Here is a 20,703-nt window from a genome sequence, read left to right as displayed (position 1 = left end):
CTTAAGCAAAGCTGATCTAGCACACAAAAAGGAACCTTAGGGACGGACTGAAAGGTTCTTTCACTAATCCTGGAAATGTTAAAATGTTTATGTGCTGTTACCAAAGCGAGCTGGAGGAAGATGATGAACGCAGAACAATGATGAGCTGGAAAAGACAGCGACCAACTCATGACGACGTGTCAGTGCTGCCATTTCCAGAACAGAACTTTCTTTCTCAGCCCCCTCACTCCCCAAAACAAAGGAGGAAATGAAAAGGCGTGTATTTAATTAGACATGATTACGACGGCTCCTATGTAGAGTTTGGACTGGGATTCCCAACAACAGTGAAGGCTTCCTCCCCCCCAGGAGAACACCTCCTGCTGTCTCCTGCAGTTGCTCAGGCTTTGAACTGAGATGAAAAAACTTAGGAAGGCAGGAGAGGATACAAAGAGGAAAGCAGATAGATTCTGTAGGTGATAAAGGACGAGTCTGAGGCCGGAAATTGAAAGAAAAAGAGAAAGGAGGAGGAAGGAAGTGCACGCTGTACAGTCCTCCAGTGTTCTTCTCTTCCCCTTCCTTTTGTTCTCGGTCTTTTCCGTCTCTGCTTCCCATTTTCCTCCCCCCTGTTGAGGTTCCCCTTCTTCTTTGCATGGGTTTCTGCCCCCTTCTGTTTTCTGCCACTTCAAACAATCCACAACTCTGCATTTGATCCTGTTTTGGAACAACAGTTTCTTCAGGCACACATGTGTGCAGGCAGAAAGCAAGAGAAATACGTCGAGCAGGTCCAAAGAACCGAGTCAGAAGGCAGAGGAGGCTGGAGTGGTGGTGGTGGTGGTGGTGGTGGTGGTGGTGGGGGGGTGATAATGAAAGCTGAGGAAACGGTGAGAACAGTAATGCAGAGAGTCTGGTCGAGGCGTTCTGAGGGCTACATGTCGTCCTGGTACCTGCTCGGGCGATTGTGGCCTCTGGGTTCAACAAGAGCCGGGTAATGAGCTGTGCACGTGCATGCGAGCCGGACTGGTTGGCCACCAGTGTGGCAGAAAAGCCACTTTAGCGAGGGCCCCTTAGGTGGACTCCTGTTGCCTCAAAGCTAGCATGACCTGGATGAATTGGAGGCTTCACACACATCATTTCGTACACTCACAGATGTTAAATATTTGGTGTCTTCGGCTTCCCTTGTTGCAGGAAATGAGATGGAAAATTTAAATCTGCAAAGCATTGTTGGCGCACATTCACATTCAGCCTGCTCAGCCCCAGCTCAGTCCCATTTTCTCCAACTTGGAAATTGCTGTTTTATTATTTGGAGCCCCATAAACATCAGAAACGCAGGTGTAAATAAAAGGCCTTAACGGGACACTTCTACTTATCTGCTATACAAAGATATGAACAAGGCATTTCTGTGTTCCCGTAAATTACAAATCCTAAATACGATCTCATCCAGGATAAGACTGATACCCCTGATACTCAGGCATTCACGGTGGTTATGGAGAGAGAGAAGAGCTGTGAGCGAGCCAGAGAGCGAATGATGGGGGAGAAGCGAGAGGAGAATCGATATCTGCCCCCAAACCTGGAAACACAGCGCGAGAAAAGGGATTAAGTTCATAAAATGTGTTGGGTAGGAGAATTGTGCAGATACGGATATGCCTAAAAGACTGAGAGAAGGCAGGCAGAGGCAGTAATGGTGTGAGAGAACACCAAGGGAGCGGCGGGGCAGATCAAAAAGAAGCTGAGCCGGGATTGAAGAGAAGGTGCAAAAGAAGACGGACGACCGGAGAAAAAGATTGATGTAAAAATGGTGGGATGCCAGGAAGACGGTGGGGAGCAGAGTGTTGGAAAGTACAGGCCTCGGAGATGTGAGGAAAGGTGGGAAGTCTCGCTGCCTCTGTTCGAGGCAGACGCCTCACCAGTCGAGATAAACGGATAATGATGCTCGTGCAACAGCGGATCGCATGCTAGCATAATAGCATGCTAACATGAGTGCCGGGTAGGAGGTTGGGTTTGATTTCATATATTTAACTTTGCTCTTCCATATGTGCGGGTGTGTCGTACACAGAACCCTAATTATTCACACACTGATGATTTCTGAAGTGGTTTATAGCAAAATAAGCTCGTTTTAGCTGAGCTCACTCACAACTGCGTATGAGGAATCATTAAAAAGTGCTGTGAACTACATTTTCCATGATATTTCTGAATAAACCAGCATGCTGGTCTAATGGGTGACACAGCTTGGTCTGAGATCCCAGTCAGCTTCCCAGGAAATAGTGAGTCGTCCGCCTGGAACATTTGCTGGAGGTGTGACGTTGATGCACTGCGCCGTGACGCGTTTAAACATATTTATGGCCCACAGAGGTTTAAAAGCTGCTCGCAGTAGTTGTCGCTAACCTGTAATATATCATACACAGGCAGGAACAGCACAGCTAAAGTTGGAGAGTTTTAATGGTTTTTAATAGGGACCAATATTAGCGGTGAGACACTATAAAGAATTCTCATTACAAGACAGTGTTAATTGTAGTTCTCACTTATTGCAGGGGGTGTTTATTTGTTGTTTTATGAGTTATATATTTAAGCTACCTCAAATGATGCAGCCAATTAAAATCCTGTATCAGAATGATCTAAATTAAAGGGTTTATGATTCTACGATGTTTCTGATACAGTGATGTTTAAAAAGCTAAAGACACCATGAAGAGTTGTTTATTCATTAGGAGAAGAATGAAAACTCAACTAAAACCATGTTTGTGAATATAATTAAATATCCGAGGCAGGTTCTGGGGTTGGTGCTGGTCTTGTCCGGAGTTTTCATCTTATTAACCAAATCAGATGTACATTTTTCTTCACGTAGCTTCAAGGATCTCAGCACGTATTCATAGTTTCAAAGCTGTGGTGAATGGAAGTCTCCCACCAAAAGGAGCTGAGGAGGCTTCGCTTGCAGCCTGGTAACAAAGTCGTTTTTCCATCAGGGACCTTCAGAAATATTGTTCTGCAATATTTCCAGCTCAAGTCAATTACAGTGTTTCTTCCTGTTTCAGACAGCTGTGTCTTCATTACCAACAACAACAAAGAGCTTTTTTGTTCAAACGTTAATTGGAATTCCTACAGATGCTGCTCAGCACCAGCTGTTGCCGCTGGAGTCACATGACCAGAACACAACAACGCATCATAACGCGCCTGGAAGGGCACATTTGGGGGTTTAGGCTTTGTTGGAACAGAACCAGAGACAAGCAACTGTTGGTAAAAAGTGCATTTTTAAAAGTACCTGGACACAAACTTGTGGAATGATGGGTTGAGAGTCCTGTAACCACGGAAACGATGCCTGCTGCTCCGTCATCGTAGCAGAGCCAGTCGACGTCTGTCTGCTTCCTGTTTCCATCACAATCGCACCCACTTCAGATGTTAGAAACCCTGCAGATGTTATCAATATATCAGGGGGTTCGACTCGTGCACGGCATGCAGATGTTTGTATGGGACGCTGAGGCGTCTGTGCACACACACACACACACACAGGCGCACACACCGTGACAGGTGTGTGCAGCCGTGCACAGGCGTAGCAGACATCTGAAAATGATGTGAATCTCCGTAGCAACAGTGGTATCAAAAAGCTGGTTCTGCTGGGACATCAGACAGACTTCAGCTCACACGATGAGAGGAAACGTGGCAGATGCTCCCAAACACAAGGATTTTACATGTTCAAGGTGTTTTCGGGGATTTTCACTCACCGGCGGCGTCAGATCAAATCCAAAAACAAATTTAGTCATAATTTCATAAACATCTGGCGTCTCCGTGTGAAACACGCCGAGTTCCAGTTCAACAGGGCAGAAATCAAACCACTCAATGGAGACAGAGACGCTGGGACACAACAAGAACTGGGGGGACAACGGATCAGGGCAGGTTCACAGATAAAGATCTGACGTGGCGTCGTGTTCCTTTCTTCCAGTGATCCGGTGCGGTCCTCCACCTCAAGTATCTCACGGGAAGGTGGAGGGAACGGACCACTGCTGGGGCTCCAGCGTCAGCTACAGCTGTTTCCATGGTTACCAGCTGTCCACCCCGGCTGTGCTGACCTGTGAAGGGAACGGGACGTGGACCGGAGAGGTGCCTCGGTGTCTGCGTAAGTGGGCCGCCTTCGTCGCGTCACTGTCGCCACTTCCTGTTTGTCTGACGCGTGACTGTCGTCTGGCTCCAGCTGTCCTGTGTGGTGATCCAGGCTCTCCTGGTGGAGGCTACAGAGAAGGAAACATCTTTTCCTACAGGTCAGCTTGGATTTTCTATGATTGCCATCATCAGTGCTGCAGCAGGGACCTGGCTTATTCTCTCTGCTGCAATGAAATATTAAACTTTCAAACCTCCTGTGTCTGGAGGTCAGCAGGAGCAGATGGAAATTTCAGATTGATGTGCAGGAGACAATGAGGAGGTACAGAGGTGAAATGAAACAATGGGCCACGTGGCTTTCCCCTGTGCAGGTCAGAGGTCAGGTTCTACTGCCAGATGCCGTATTTGCTGGTCGGGTCCACGTCCAGAGTCTGTCAGGCCGACGGGCGTTGGAGTGGTCAGCGTCCAGCCTGTATAGGTAATCTCACCCTCAACATCTGCTCTTTTCATGCCAACTTTGAAGACCATTAAGAGATTCAGGCTGTAGCTGTGTAACATCACAACATCTTAGATCCTGACCATGCCACCTGAAATGTTGCCAAAGCAAGATCAAATTAAACGTGTTGAACATTATCTCATTTATCTGGGAGAAACCATCATCGCCATACAAATACTTTGCATTTCAGACCAGATGTTGGATGTTTGGAATGCAAAGATTCCTGCTTAAAAGCTGGAATAAGGAGCGACAATTAGTAGCAGCAAGATATTTCACAGTTTTCACATATTTACACACGTGTGTTGTCGTGTGTCCTTGGGTCCATGTGTGTTGCAGACCCAGCCTTCAACAGCTGTCGAGACCCAGGGACTCCAGCCTTTGGCATCCCAATCATGGCTCAAGGATTTCAGGTGGGAGAAAAAAGCTGCAGCCACACAGCAGCCGGCGTCCACACTGAGGAACATTTCAACCTTTCCACAGGAAAGTTTAGATCCACTGCTCAGTAGCAGTACTAAGCCTATTTTTGCCTGATCCATATTCCACCTGGAATATAAGGAAGTGACTGGCCGTCAGCATCATAGGACCTGGCTCCACTGTCCAGAGCAACAGGCTGTGTCCTGCTGCTGTTAGAGCCCAGGATGTCTGCAGCACAAATACCTGCTCATGTTGGCCTGGAATCCTTGATGGAATTTAAAACAAACAAGGAAATCCTTCAATTTGTGCAGGAATAATTGGATATTACCGGCATATCGAATTTCCCCTGCCGACACTACAAGGCGGTATCGCCCGCGTCATGCAGACGACAGAAGAGGGCAGCAGGGGAAATTGGTTTGTGTGTGAGGTGTTGTCAAAGTTTGAACTATTTTACATTTTTATTTAGTCTCTCAGCATCGTGCTGAGGAGGGCCGATGGAGGGATCCTGAACTGTAGCTCTGACCATGCATCGCGCCACGTCTGTGTTTTACTCACAGGTTGGGAGTAAAATCTCTTTCAAGTGCCGCAAAAATTACCACATTGTTGGTTCCACAACAAGAACGTGCCTGGAGAACCTCACCTGGAGCGGAACCCAACCAGAGTGCATCGGTGAGACGGGACTGTCCTCTGCATGACGTCCAGTTTTATTCTTCACTTATCCTTTTATTGCTTCTGCATCATGAATTTGAATGAGCCTTTTCTTGTTCATCTCACATGTTGTCATGTGTCAGCCCATTCATGCAGACAGCCCGAGACCCCCGGTAACGTGGACGTGCGCTCCATGGACCTGCCAAATCTGGGATACACGCTGATCTACACCTGCCAGGACGGCTTCTATCTGGCTGGAGGATCTGAGCACAGGATCTGCAGAAGTGATGGCCGGTGGTCGGGCAAACCCCCGCTCTGTAAAGGTGCTGTACATGGAACCAGCAAGTGCTGCTCTCTCAACCAAACGCTACGTCGAGACAGAGTATCAGCAGGATGACAAGTCATTCCAACAGTCAGTCTCTCAGCAGAGGAAAGCTCATCCTGTTCCCACAGTCTCAGGATGAGCTTTCATTCGACCTGCACGTCTGAATTTATGAGTTGTTGTTTTGGAGTCTGACTTCAGGAGGCCCCCGGTTACACAGGCTGCCTGGGGTCGGACTCCAAGAAGGAACGCTGAATAATCAAGCTTTATGATGTAAAATGTCTCCTGTCAGAACCCTGCGTGCACCTTGAGTTAGCCTCACAATGCTAATCAACTTCTGCCTGGAAGTGTGTCGTCCAGTCGCTGCGCTGTGCTGCTGTTGGCAGCTGAAACTCAAATGTGGAGCTCAGAAAGTGTTTCATGATGTGAAATTGTTGCAATTTTGTGCTTCAGTTGGAGCCAAAGTCAATCCAAAAGGCAGAGGAGAGTCGGACGTCCTAAAGAACAAGATCAGAGGTATGAGCTTCAACTATTAGATGAAGGAAATAGTCAAAGGAAACATCCTCAAAGGAAACACACCATGCCTGGTATCATTGAAGAGGAATTTTATGATTAACTGTTGCATCCAAAAGGTGCCAAAAAGTGCATTTTCTACTTTGCATACTAAGTTGAGCTGTAGGCCTCAGACTTGAAGGTGTGTTGTGTTTGTTCCTGGGTAACATGAGGATCCTTCGCTTCAGGCTTCCCAGCGTGGCACTTGCAGATGTAGGGGGGCATCAAATCCTCCCAGCTGCTCACACATTGCAACAGCTGTTCTGAACCAGCAGTTAAATAGAAATCAGTCCCCACCAGTGAAATGGCTTCTGTTTCTGCCACGCAGTTCCTGTCGATGTGTTCTCTCCAAGCTCGGAGTGGAGCGGCTTTTACGAGTACCTCGGGAAGAGACAGGCCACCACGTTCACTGTTACGGGCTTCAACGCTTCCAGCGGCAGAGTCAACGTGACTTTGCTGGAGACCAGTGGAGTGTCAATCAGACTGTCAGGTAACACAGCACAGAGGAAACGCCGTCTTTTCTGTCCTCACCAGCGGAGTCAGCTCAGCTGTGTGGGGGACGACACGATATCAGGCTTTCTTGGCTTGAATGTGCAGTTTAATTGATTGGAAACGCCAGTTGGTCTCTGGATTGAAGTGTGTGAGTGAATGTGTGTGTTTTGTGATGGACTGGTGGCTTCATCATACTCTTCAGAAATCCATATTTTATTTGATATTTTCTGGAGGGTTCGGGGTTTGTCCAGTATTTAACGAGCATTCACGCAGTTTCAGTGCACGGATGTTTTCTACCGGAGCTGCAGAGCATACGTGATCGTTAATCCCTTAAATCGCATCATATTAAGGGACTCGGGCGCTGGTGGGGGGGTCACGATGGCGGTGCAGCATCTCGCCTCCACAGCGGCGTGGTGCTGCACAGGGCGAGGACATGGCGGTATCACCGTGTAGCCTGGGCCCATTACCTCAGTCACTCCTCATTTTCACACGTCAATCAGGCCACCAAAGATTCTCCTCAGAGGAGGAAGACGAGGGCTCCTTTGTGCACGTGTGATATTCCACGTGTCATATTAAACAACAACAGATCCTCTGCTGCTGACATTGTTAAGCAAAGAGAGACGCCGTCTGTAGGTGTGCTGGAGGAAATGAGAGGAAATCAAAGCGTCTCCTTTATGTTTTATCAGTTACCTTCTTCATTTGTCTGCGCAGCCCAAATTTGGCTCTGTTAATTGTTTGGTCACCAACCTGATTCCTTCTCAGGAACCTACAAATCAGAAGACAACCAGCTGCTGCTGAAGGTCTACCAAGTGAAGGGACCAAGGGAGCATTACCTCAGCAAGTTTAAGAACGACAACTGGGCCATCGACGGATATGTAAGAAACCGGATTTCATTATTTCTCTGTGTTTGACTCTTTTCAGCAAACAGCCCCAGAGTGTGTGTACAGGAGGATTGGCTAAAATGTTTCACTCGCACACACCAGACCGCACGTGCACGTTGGTTTTGGATTGTTCTCCTCCGGTAAAAGTGAAGCAATGGTGCTTTTCTCTGAGCCTGAATGCTTGAACACAAGGCCCACGAACACGGGGCCCAACACGCATCCTCTGGGGCCCAACAATCAAAGTCAAACATGAAGGAAAATGCAGAGATCTTTGTCAACAGGAGCAGGATAACAGGATCTAAACAACGGTTAAGTGCTTTGTGCCGTCTGCCGGAGCGCCGCCGCTCCCGCGCTGGGATGGAGGCTGCTGAGGAACGGGGATCCAACTTCCAGACAAATCTCAGTTGCTTTATGCAAAAGAGACATTAAAATACGGCGAACTCTGATTAACCTCAGATGGGGAAAGCATGTGGTTTACTGGGAAGCTTTTGTTTCCATATCAAAGGTGTGAGGAATAAGTTATTCCATAAAATTATCAGCATTTGATGAAGTTTCTGAAGTCATCAGACTCCGTGAATCCCCGTTGGCTCCTGTGCATCCAGCCGAACGGAAGGAAACTGAAGCATGGCCGTCTGCTTCTTCTTTAGGTTTTATAGGCTAAACACAATACGGTTTACTACGGAAGTTTACTTGGAATAATCCAAATATGATACAATACACTAAGTTTGAGTTTATAATATCCTATTATAAATTATATTATAAAATAGTATATATTATAGTATAATATAAAAAAGTCAGGCTAAGGTACTGTTTTATCGCTATATTTTGACTTAAAACTTTATTACTTATTTATCAGGCTACAATCGTAAAAACTATATATTAGAGCAGTAAAAGTTACCGTTTCGTCGCCTCTGTGAGGCTACAAGATGTTCGGTGCCGACACCAAACTACACTTTCAATCTGTCTGTGGAGGTCCTGGTAATTCTGGTGGTTGAATCCCAACATCTGGGCTGTTGGAGGTCCATGAAGACGTTTCAGCTCTCGTCCAGGAGGCTTCATCACTGTTGGGGACTTCCAGGTTCTTCTGCTCTTCAGGAGCCGAGAACACATTTGGAGCTTCAGTCACCTGGTGGTTGGTTGCAGAATATCAAGACCTCCAAAAAGTCTTGATCTGGACTTGTGCCTGAAACTACAGGGCAGCGGCACAAACATATCATATATATCACATATCATATATATCATCACCATGTGATGAAAGTGGCTGCAGAACCGAACCCTAAAGCCAGAGGACACGAGAACAGAAGCATTTTCTGTATTTGCACAGCTGCATGAACTCAACCCTGAAAGGTCGCCCCACATAAAGGACGCCCCCACTTCAGGAGCGTGACAGCATGAAGGTCTGAGGTCAGAACTCAAAGGCTTTGTGAGGACACTGAGGACAACACACGTGTTCTTGTTTGGAGAAACGGGCCAAACGTCTCTACGCTAATTGGGAGACGCTCACCTGAAACCTGTCCGTTAGAGTCGCAACAGTTCGCTTTCATTTCTTTAAATTTCATTATATGAATTATCCAGGAAAACAAACACTTGCCTCCGACATCCGAACGCGATTTAGTTTGGTCATTTATTGCTGGATTAAGCCTCTCAGCCCGGGTGAGGACCAAGAGGCTCCTGAGAACCAGCTGGAACCGGAGGAGCAAAAGAGAGAATCACTGCCACCTTGTAGGACCGGGGTCCATAAGCTGTCGCTACAGAACCATTGATCTGGTCCAGGACAGAGCTGCCCATCGTTGGTAGAACATCCTTCAACAGGTGTAAAGCATCATTTTTGTTTCTAAAGAGGCCTCGGGTCACAATGGACTTGATCCGCCTCTAAAGTAAACGAGTATATCCACCTACATGTCAGTCATATGCTGTGGTTTCACCTGTATGTGTTTCCTATGATCTCATTTCCTACCAAACTCTTTATTCAGGTAACTGCCGAGTCCGAGCAGAAGACCTTTGTGTACCAGGGTCACATTCACAGCAAAGACTTCGGGAAGTTCCATCTGACGAGAAAAGGTGGGTCGGAGCAGCCGAAGCGACAAGACGCTGCAGCCAAAACGTTCGTTTAATCTGTGCGTGTGTGTGTGTGTGTGCGTGTGTGCGTGACCCCAGGCCCTGTAACCACAGCGACGGACCTGTCCAACCCCTACACTAACAGCAGCTCCGTGGCGGCGGCGATCCTCGTGCCCTTCTTCGCCCTCATCCTGTCTGGATTTGCCTTCTACCTGTACAAGCACAGGTAAACTCCACCCACCTGTAAATCTGTCAGACAGCAGAGACAAATACACGTGTGAGTTGTGACTGCTGGAAAATCGCTTATTTAGACACATCTGGATTGGAACATCCAAGGCTGGAGCTGGGGGAGTTTCCAGGTGGAGGCAGCTCCCCTGAGTACCGTCGTTATTATTCGCCTTATTAATCATGATGGTGACGTAAGGACTCGTCAGAAACAGCAATGCCTCCGCCCGGGGCCCGATACAGATGTGCACAGATGTGATTGTGCACTTTTCAATGACATTCATCAACGACATCTTCCTTAAAAATGGAAATGAGCGTAGAAATGAAAGTGTGCGTCCTTCAAGCATGATGAATGATTGTTAAAGGGCGTCGTCCTTTAGTCTGGGCTGTAAAAGATTTCTCCTTAATGACACTAAAAACCTCAGTGAGATACAACTGAACTCAGGCAGCAAACTGAATATAAATGTCATCAAGCATCCTAAATGTTTTAGCCTCCTGTTCCAAATTACATTAAGCAGAGGAAACGATCCACCCTGATTCCGCTGAATCTCAGTGAGACCAGCAGGAGAAGAGATATTAGAAGCTAATTATATCACTAAAACTCAGAGCACATCATAAAGGTTAAATCTGCATGGCCTGAGTTGTTAATGTTCCCAGGGAAAGTTCACAAAGGCTCTGATGCTGGAATGATAATTCCTAACTATATTGAGGCTAAAATGTCATCTTTAATGTCTCCCGTCTGGAGGCTGCGTGGAATTAATGTCTCCTCTTTGAGTGTTACGCACTCTTCGCCGGCGTTATGCTACGGCTTTATGCTACGGCGTTATGCTACGGCGTTATGCTACGGCTTTATGCTACAGCGTTATGCTACGGCGTTATGCTACGGCGTTATGCTACGGCGTTATGCTACGGCGTTATGCTACGGCGTTATGCTACGGCGTTATGCTACGGCTTTATGCTACAGCGTTATGCTACGGCGTTATGCTACGGCGTTATGCTACGGCGTTATGCTACGGCGTTATGCTACGGCGCCACATTGGCATCTTATGGGTGATGAGGCCGAAGGCTGCTTGGCTCAGATTAGCAGTTAGCATGTGCAGTGCTAGTGCATTCATTAAAGCTGATGGTTGTATGCAGGACATTGTCTGCTGACACAGATGACAATGAGAGACCCAAAGACCCCTGGGGGCCTGGCGGCAGGTAAGACTGGCTCCTGTTACTCATCTGCAACCAGACCTCCACCCGCCGCCACATCCTCCTTTAAATCTCTCATCCTTTTGTTTTTCTTGCATTTGAGATCTCTATTTTTCCCAAGAGAAAAGTAGGGCTGCACATCTGTGGATTAGTCTATTTCTGAACCAAAGGCGTTTATGTTCCATGCAGGCAGCCGTCATGCTAACGACACAGAGCCCATTTTAATATTCCTTTGAGCTCATTGTCATCTCTGTCAGCATGAGGCCATAAACAACAAGTCTTGTATTTGGCTGTATGATTTATTTCCTTTTTACCTATATCTATACTTGTGTACGCTCTTGCTTCTTTATTTAATTCTGCCAGCTTTGCACTTTCACAGCAGCGGTGTGTGTGTGCGCATGTGAGTGTGTGTGTGTGTGTGTGTGTGCATGTGAGTGTGTGTGTGTGTGTGTGCGCGCGTATGTGTGTGTGTGTGCATGTGAGTGTGTGTGTGACTGCTAACTAACTGAAAATAGAATACGCAGACATTGGTAATACCATAATAAGTAGAATTTGCTGTATTTTTCACATCTGATGAGCTTATTTGAGGTGTGAGTGTGTGTTTCTGTGTGTGTGTGTGTGTGTTTCTGAGTGTGTGTGCAGCATTATAGTAAGAGTTTAAACATCTAGGATCAGCTTAGTAACTCCCCAGGGGTGGATTTCTACACACACACACACACACACACACACACACACACACACACACACATTTTTAACGAGGTCAGAGTCTCACAGCTTCTCCTCTAGCTGCTAATAGTTCCACAGGGTTTGGGAGGTACTGATTATATCTAACTGGATTATCGGACCTGATCATCCCAAAGTGGAATCAGCTGGATAAATTAGGAGCAGGTAGTAATATTCCTGTTTGCCTGTTTTGCCGGGGTCAGTACTTGAAGAGATTCACTCATGGGGGGTTCAGGCGAGCTGTAACCATTTGGACTGAAACCAGCAGGAGCCATTCTCGGCGCCCTCCGAGAGCAGCTGCTGAACCAGCAGAGCGGGACCTTGTTATGGTTCCTGCTCCTGCCATAATTCCCCCCCAGTCTCCAATTCCTTCCCCCCCAGTTTCCAATAATTCCCCCCCCCAGTCTCCAATAATTCCCCCCCCCAGTCTCCAATAATTCCCCCCCCCCTTTCCAATAATTCCCCCCCCCAGTCTCCAATAATTCCCCCCCAGTCTCCAATAATTCCCCCCCAGTTTCCAATAATTCCCCCCCCCAGTCTCCAATAATTCCCCCCCAGTTTCCAATAATCCCCCCCCCCCCCAGTCTCCAATAATTCCCCCCCAGTCTCCAATAATTCCCCCCCCCAGCTCCAATAATTCCCCCCCAGTTTCCAATAATTCCCCCCCCCCCCAGTCTCCAATAATTCCCCCCCCAGTCTCCAATAATTCCCCCCCATCTCCATAATCCCCCAGTCTCCAGCCTTCCACCACAATCCCACAAACTCCCCTTTAACTCTCGTGGGGGCGAGGCTGCAATTAGCATTTGTGAGGAGACGGCCCAAAGCAGATACAGCAGACTATAGCAGACTATAGTAGACTATAGCAGACTATAACAGACTATAGTAGACTATAGCAGACTATAGTAGACTATAGCAGACTATAGTAGATACAGCAGACTATAACAGACTATAGCAGACTATAGCAGACTATAGCAGACTATAGTAGATACAGCAGACTATAGCAGACTATAGTAGACTATAGCAGACTATAGCAGACGATAGCAGACTATAGCAGACTATAGCAGACTATAGTAGACTATAGCAGACTATAGCAGACTATAGCAGACTATAGCAGACTATAGTAGACTATAGCAGACTATAGTAGATACAGTAGACTAAGCAGACTATAGCAGACTATAGCAGACTATAGCAGACTATAGTAGATACAGTAGACTAAAGCAGACTATAGCAGACTATAGCAGACTATAGCAGACTATAGTAGATACAGCAGACTAAAGCAGACTATAGCAGACTATAGCAGATACAGCAGACTATAGTAGACTATAGCAGACTATAGCAGACTATAGCAGATACAGCAGACTATAGCAGACTATAGCAGACTATAGTAGATACAGCAGACTATAGTAGACTATAACAGACTATAGCAGACTATAGCAGACTATATAGTAGATACAGCAGACTATAGTAGACTATAGCAGACTATAGTAGACGATAGCAGACTATAGTAGATACAGTAGACTAAAGCAGACTATAGCAGACTATAGCAGACTATAGTAGACTATAGTAGATACAGTAGACTAAAGCAGACTATAGCAGACTATAGCAGACTATAGCAGACTATAGTAGATACAGTAGACTATAGCAGACTATAGCAGACTATAGCAGACTATAGTAGATACAGTAGACTAAAGCAGACTATAGCAGACTATAGCAGACTATAGCAGACTATAGCAGACTATAGTAGATACAGTAGACTATAGCAGACTATAGCAGACTATAGCAGACTATAGCAGACTATAGTAGACAATAGTAGATACAGCAGACTATAGCAGACTATAGCAGACTATAACAGACTATAGTAGACAATAGTTGATACAGCAGACTATAGCAGACTATAGTAGATACAGTAGACTATAGCAGACTATAGCAGACTATAGCAGACTATAGTAGACATAGTAGATACAGCAGACTATAGCAGACTATAGCAGACTATAGCAGACTACAGCAGACTATAGCAGACTATAGCAGACTATAGCAGACTATAGTAGATACAGCAGACTATAGCAGACTATAGTAGATACAGCAGACTATAGCAGACTATAGCGGACTATAGCAGACTATAGTAGACAATAGTAGATACAGCAGACTATAGCAGACTATAGCAGACTATAGCAGACAATAGTAGATACAGCAGACTATAGCAGACTATAGCAGACTATAGCAGACTACAGCAGACTATAGCAGACTATAGTAGATACAGTAGACTATAGCAGACTATAGCAGGCTATAGCAGACTATAGTAGATACAGCAGACTATAGTAGATACAGCAGACTAAAGCAGACTATAGCAGACTATATCAGACTATAGCAGAGCAGACTATAACAGACTATAGCAGACTATAGCAGACTATAACAGACTATAGCAGACTATAGCAGACTATAACAGACTATAGCAGACTATAGCAGACTATAGCAGACTATATTAGACACAGCAGACTATAACAGACTATAGCAGACTATAGCAGACTATAGTAGACACAGTAGACTATAGCAGACTATAGCAGACTAGAGCAGACTATAACAGACTAGAGCAGACTATAGAAGACTAGCTATGATGGATTTTGGTTTGTGGCGTATATTTGTGGATGATGTCTTTTGAGTGAACATTTCTGATGTCATCTCTCTGTTTTTTACTTCCAGGACGCGTCCCAAAGTCCAATTCAATGGCTACGTTGGCCATGAGAGCTCCAATGGACAGGCGTCGTTTGAGAACCCGATGTATGACACCAACATGAAGCCGACCGAGGCCAAAGCTGTCCGATTCGACACCACGCTCAACACAGTGTGCACGGTGGTATAGCCTGAAACAACCCCTGCCGTTTCCTACTCAGTGGTTCAGTCCAACCTTCAGTTCCCGTCTCTGTTTTGGTTTGACTGAACAGAGAAGATGGAGCAGACGTTGGAATGAAACGATCACAAGCAGCCTGTATTGTAGCATGCTGGTCTGAGATCAGCATTACTCCCACCTGAACGAAGTGATTTAAGGCTGGAGCCAATGAAGGGAGCCGACCGTGACATCATCTCCTGCCATGAAACCTGTAGTTCAGGACATCAGCTTTGGGACCAGAGAAAATTCTGACCTTCTCCCTAAAGATCCACACTGAGCCCCTCTTGTCCAGTGTCCCTCGCACTGCTGCCGAATCTGACTTCAAGGAGCGTTCGAGAGCCTCCGGCTCCCTCCCCGAACGCAACCTGAACTGGGGGAACACCTGGTCTAGCGGGCCACCAGGTTAGCATGGCACTAGAGGCTGAACAAGTCCCTGCTGCAGGCCAGTCATGGGTTTGACCGATTCTACCCTCAGGGGAAGCACACATACTATTCCAGCCTTTCACGCCACTCCTGAACATCAGCCGATGTTGCAGTTCTTCATAGCATTGGTGCCGGCCCCAAACCCTGCCGGGGGACTGGACTCTGTGACGGTACCAACTTTACTCAACGCTTCTACTGGATGTTATTAACGGAGACAGGGTCCGGCAAGAGTGGCAAATACAGCAGATCGGTTCTGGTGATTGTTTCTGCCGTCGTCTTTATTGCCTTTCCGACGAGGTCTACCTGAACCTTTGGCAACGCGTCAAGGCTAAAGTCTATCCCAGACTCCAGCGAGGACCTGGGAACCACGGGACACTCCTAGACACCCCAGTCCTACACGGTACATTTCATTAGCAACTGTCCGACTGTTCTGGACCACACAGCCCCAGAGTTTGCCAGGCTGGTGTGCACGGTTACCTGGTGTCCAGAGGTCTGTCCAACACAATCACGGCTCAGGCAGATGATCCCTGAAGTGTCTGGGACTCTGCGCTCGTCCGGGACTGTGCGCCCGTCCGGGACTGTGCGCCGTCCGGGACTGTGCGCCCGTCCGGGACTGTGCGCTCGTCCGGGACTGTGCGCCCGTCCGGGACTGTGCGCTCGTCCGGGACTGTGCGCCCGTCCGGGACTGTGCGCCCGTCCGGGACTGTGCGCCCGTCCGGGACTCCCACAGTCCAATGGCTGGAGGCAATAAGCTGTCAGGATCATCGACGGCTGCGGTCGGCCGGGGCAGATTCTCACAGCCGGCAATATCAATCAAGAAGTGACTGTTCCTTCTCGAGAACAGAAGCGTAGAAACACGAGCGCTCAGGCAGTCGGACCCAAAACCAGACCACGGCGTGAGGCCACTTTGGGACAGAGGCAACGAGCCGCCTCTGATGGTCTCTTCTGCTATTTTTCTTCAGTGAAGATATTAAGAACAGACTAAGTTCAAGAAGTTACAAAAACACGACCCGGTGGACCCACCGGACCCGGTGGACCCACGGGACTTCCCAACCCACTGCTGGGGACCCAATAAAACTTTATAGAAACCCTTAAATCGCACAAATTTTGCACTAGTGTGTTTTTCTGACGGTCGTAGCTGGAAAAAGAGGAAACGTTTCGGTTGGAGAGGGTTTGAGGTGGAGAGAGAATTTTACTGCAGAACTTCTTCATCTTTAAGATGTGACTACAGGGTCCAGAGTGTTTGTACATATCCACGTTTCTACTGCTGCGGAGAGAAGGTATCACCATCCCTTCTTTAATATGTCGCCATGACAACGTGCTAGCCCACCCTGAAAATTGTGAGGACTTTTCCCGTGGACCTTCTCAGTGTTGCAACACCACCTCGTTGCCATTTTTGGAGGTGTGGCTGTTTCTGGAAGTTCCCTCTGAGAACTGTGTCATGTGTCCAGGCCTAAGACCCACGGCGTCCCCATCATGGTTCCTTCACCTTTGGTTCTCCCCATCATGGTTCCTTCACCTTTGGTTCTCCCCATCATGGTTCCTTCACCTTTGGTTCTCCTCATCATGGTTCCTTCACCTTTGTCTCTCCCATCATGGTTCCTTCACCTTTGGTTCTCCCCATCATGGTTCCTTCATCAGTGTCCCTCCCATCATGGTTCCTTCATCGTTGGTTCTCCTCATCATGGTTCCTTCATCGTTGTCTCTCCCATCATGGTTCCTTCATCTTTGGTTCTCCTCATCATGGTTCCTTCACCGTTGGTTCTCCCCATCATGGTTCCTTCATCGTTGGTTCCCCCCATCATGGTTCCTTCACCTTTGTCTCTCCCCATCATGGTTCCTTCATCATTGTCTCTGCCCATCATGGTTCCTTCATCGTTGGTTCTCCCCATCATGGTTCCTTCATCGTTGGTTCTCCTCATCATGGTTCCTTCATCATTGTCTCTCCATCATGGTTCCTTCATCGTTGGTTCTCCCCATCATGGTTCCTTCATCGTTGGTTCTCCTCATCATGGTTCCTTCATCATTGTCTCTCCCATCATGGTTCCTTCATTGTTGGTTCTCCCCATCATGGTTCCTTCATCGTTGGTTCTCCCCATCATGGTTCCTTCATCGTTGGTTCTCCCCATCATGGTTCCTTCATCGTTGGTTCCCCCCATCATGGTTCCTTCATCGTTGGTTCCCCATGTTTTATTGAGCAGCATCAGCTGGGTCAGGCCTCCAGAAACGGTTGTTCCCCTTTATTAAATGATCACATGATCACATGATGACGAGCGTGTGACAACGTGCACAATTATTGTTGTCTCCTGCTCATCCGCCATTTCCGGAGCGCCTCCGTTTTTTGGGAAATACCTCGTGTGCAAAATCAAATCCTGCTTTTCGATGCTGGAACGCCACTGCCACAAATACACGAGCTGAGCGGCGCCACAGCCGACGCGTCCGGAGATCCGACGTTCCGTGTCCGGCTGTCACGCCAACGCTAATGCTAACGCCAACGCTAATGCTAACGCTAACGCTAACGCGGGTCGGGCTCAGCTGGTTATTTCTTGCAGCGTAGCCGCATCATGGTTGGAGTCTCTGGATCGATGCTGCACTGACCTGGGCACAGATGTTCCTGCTGCTTTGGTTCCCCCCATCATGGTTCCTTCACCGTTGGTTCTCCCCATCATGGTTCCTTCACCGTTGGTTCTCCCCATCATGGTTCCTTCACCGTTGGTTCCCCCCATCCTGTAGACCACAGATGTTCCTGCTGCTTTGGTTCGGCTCCATTTTCACCTTTCTGACCTCCAGGACTGAAATCTGCTTTTATCTGCATGAGTTTCCTTTCATGTTCCTCATCTGTTACACGATTCACCCTCAGTTCGTGTGTCCGATGATATGAACACACCTGAGTCGTCCACCTGAGTCGTCCACCTGTGTCCTCGTCCTCCCACGTCAGACAGGAACGATTCGGCATGAGAAGAATGTCAGATTCATCTTTTCGTTCAACTCGTCAACAACCGAATTCGACCTCGATGTGCAAGTTTAGTGGACAAATGTTGTGGGAGCTAGCGTAGCGTAGCTTAGCACACACGTTGTGGGAGCTAGCGTAGCGTAGCTTAGCACACGTTGTGGGAGCTAGCATAGCGTAGCACACGTTGTGGGAGCTAGCATAGCGTAGCTTAGCACACGTTGACAGATTGTTTACTGGATCTACTCTGATTTTCTTCATTTAGATTCATTTCCCAAACAGTAATGACAGTGATTCCAGGGGCTCATGCACACTCTCTCATGCACGCTCTCTCATGCACGCTCCTCATGCACGCTCTCTCTGGTGTAGGAACAGCTGTGATTAGCCTGACGATATTCAGAACACTGGAGTAAAGCTAATGCTCCAGCTGCTAGGTGGCGCTAGGTGGCGCTATATTGCTGACTTAGAAAAAGAAAAAGAAAATACAAGTGATTTTTTTGTGAGCGAGGCCCCTTTTACAGACTATTTTATTTTATTTTCTATTTTTTGCTGTATTTAGAATTGGACCTTTCCCCATCTTGAGTTCTTCTGCTCTCAGGACTAAAGTTGTCTCATTTAGCCGCCAGCGCCGTTAAAAAGAGCAACAGGCAGCAGCCAAATGAACCTTTACGTCCTAAAAAGACGGAGCTGTTTCTTCTTCAGAGATATTCTGACATTAGGATCAGGAACCGTGAAATATTATTTTATGCCATTTAAACCCCGTAGAGAGCAAGCGAGCGTCGCCACACAGAGATGCTGACGCCTGTGTCACCGCTGAACAGATCGGACCTTTCCTTTAATGTGACTTTATTTGTCACATGATGAGTGTTTATTGGTGTAGCAGCAGAACAAACATCTCCATAGCAAATGAAAGATGAACCGTAGGAACTCGTGGTTCCTCTTGGGTGACTCTAAAGTGGGGTTAGCTTCTCCAAACCATCCGCGACGCTAACATTAGCCTGCAGGGCAAAGATGTCTTCCTCCGTTTCCGAAAGAGTCAACAACAGAATGTAGCACATCTCAGATGGATGAATGTTCCCGTGCACGCGAGGCAGGCGTGCACGTGAGGCAGGCGTGCACGTGAGGCAGGCAGCGTGCACGTGAGGCAGGCGTGCACGGGGACAGGACGACTTCTCATGCCTTTGTTTGGTGGCAGAGCTTTAGCGAGGCTCCGCTGAGGCTGTGAAGCACCTGTGGATGCAGACGCTGCCAGGCTGTGAGGCCCCGCCCCCCATCACCTTGATTCAATCATCTTCATCGTCGCCTCATCATCATCATCGTCACCATCATGTGCTGCTGAACTTGAAGTAGGTGCAACAGAAAAAACATTTTGTACAGAAATCTATTTTTTATGGAGACTTTGTAAAAAAAGCAAAGCAAACGATTAAACGTGTACTTTTTATGCTAAACGTTGAGGATACGCGCAACCATCAAGGTCGATGTTTTTCCTGTTCCACACGTGTGGAAACCGATGGTTCCACGTCCCAAATGTCACTGGTCCCTTTGGTCCATCCCGGCTGCTTCTACACAGGAACGGCAAATGTTCCGTCTCCACATTTCTTTGCATCGGGTCGCAGCAGAACACACATCGTCATGGCAACTGGAAAATGCAAGAATCCGACGAACCGTAGGAACTCAGTGGTTTCTCTTGTGTGACTTTAAATTGGTTCTCCAGGTTCTCCAAGCGACCCATAAACGGTTCTTGTTCCTGTTTAATAGCAGCCTGATGCGGCTAATACTAATGTCTGTATCTGGGAGGGAGGCACAAAATGTCCTGGAGCAGTTGGACCCCCCCGGGCCCAAATCTGACCTGAGACCGGACTGTTTGTCCTTGGTACCGTCAGATGAGTTTCTAATGAACATATTTACATCATAACCAATTAACGTGTTCGCTAATTGGCTCCGGTTCAGAGCGCGTGGACAGAAGAGCAGAAACTGGACGTGAGCGTCCTGTGACAGAGGCTCCGTTTATCTAGCAAATATTTTGAAAAACGCTATTTCCGAATAAAGATTTTGATACAACAACTGTGTCAAGGCTGTCTTGATTGATCCTGATTCATCCTGATTGATCCTGATTCAACCTGATTCAACCTGATTGATCCTGATTCATCCTGATTGATCCCAATTCATCCTGATTGATCCTGATTCACTGGAATCATCCGAGGGTTAGAACACTGGAATCATCAGAGGGTTAGAACACTGGAATCATCAGAGGGTTAGAACACTGGAATCATCAGAGGGTTAGAACACTGGAATTATCAGAGGGTTAGAACGCTGGAATCATCAGAGGGTTAGAACACTGGAATCATCAGAGGGTTAGAACACTGGAATCAT

The 20,703-nt window shown here is 47.4% G+C and overlaps 1 protein-coding gene across 6 annotated transcripts in view; it reads left to right on the top strand.

Annotated features, from left to right (window-relative positions):
* Positions 1-20,394, top strand: part of LOC130521650 (CUB and sushi domain-containing protein 1-like) — a 326,982-nt gene extending 306,588 nt beyond the window's left edge. For 4 of the 6 annotated variants that reach the window (XM_057025371.1, XM_057025372.1, XM_057025368.1 and 1 more), the window contains 13 exons: positions 3,911-4,084; positions 4,160-4,226; positions 4,437-4,543; positions 4,898-4,971; positions 5,533-5,644; positions 5,767-5,946; positions 6,399-6,461; positions 6,826-6,987; positions 7,752-7,864; positions 9,844-9,931; positions 10,028-10,154; positions 11,291-11,353; positions 14,771-20,394. In XM_057025371.1, the coding sequence (XP_056881351.1) occupies positions 3,911-4,084; positions 4,160-4,226; positions 4,437-4,543; positions 4,898-4,971; positions 5,533-5,644; positions 5,767-5,946; positions 6,399-6,461; positions 6,826-6,987; positions 7,752-7,864; positions 9,844-9,931; positions 10,028-10,154; positions 11,291-11,353; positions 14,771-14,930 (1,490 nt within the window). In that variant the 3' untranslated portion in view covers positions 14,931-20,394. The remainder of the gene's footprint in view (positions 1-3,910; positions 4,085-4,159; positions 4,227-4,436; positions 4,544-4,897; positions 4,972-5,532; positions 5,645-5,766; positions 5,947-6,398; positions 6,462-6,825; positions 6,988-7,751; positions 7,865-9,843; positions 9,932-10,027; positions 10,155-11,290; positions 11,354-14,770) is intronic. The other 2 variants (XR_008949399.1, XM_057025369.1) reach the window with 2 other exon arrangements.
* Positions 20,395-20,703: the final 309 nt, after the last annotated feature.

The sequence above is a fragment of the Takifugu flavidus genome, chromosome 2 (genome assembly GCF_003711565.1).
Source record: "Takifugu flavidus isolate HTHZ2018 chromosome 2, ASM371156v2, whole genome shotgun sequence".
Taxonomy (NCBI): domain Eukaryota; kingdom Metazoa; phylum Chordata; class Actinopteri; order Tetraodontiformes; family Tetraodontidae; genus Takifugu; species Takifugu flavidus.
The sequence above is the reverse complement of the archived record's forward strand: the minus strand, read 5'-3'. Positions and strand labels throughout refer to the sequence as shown.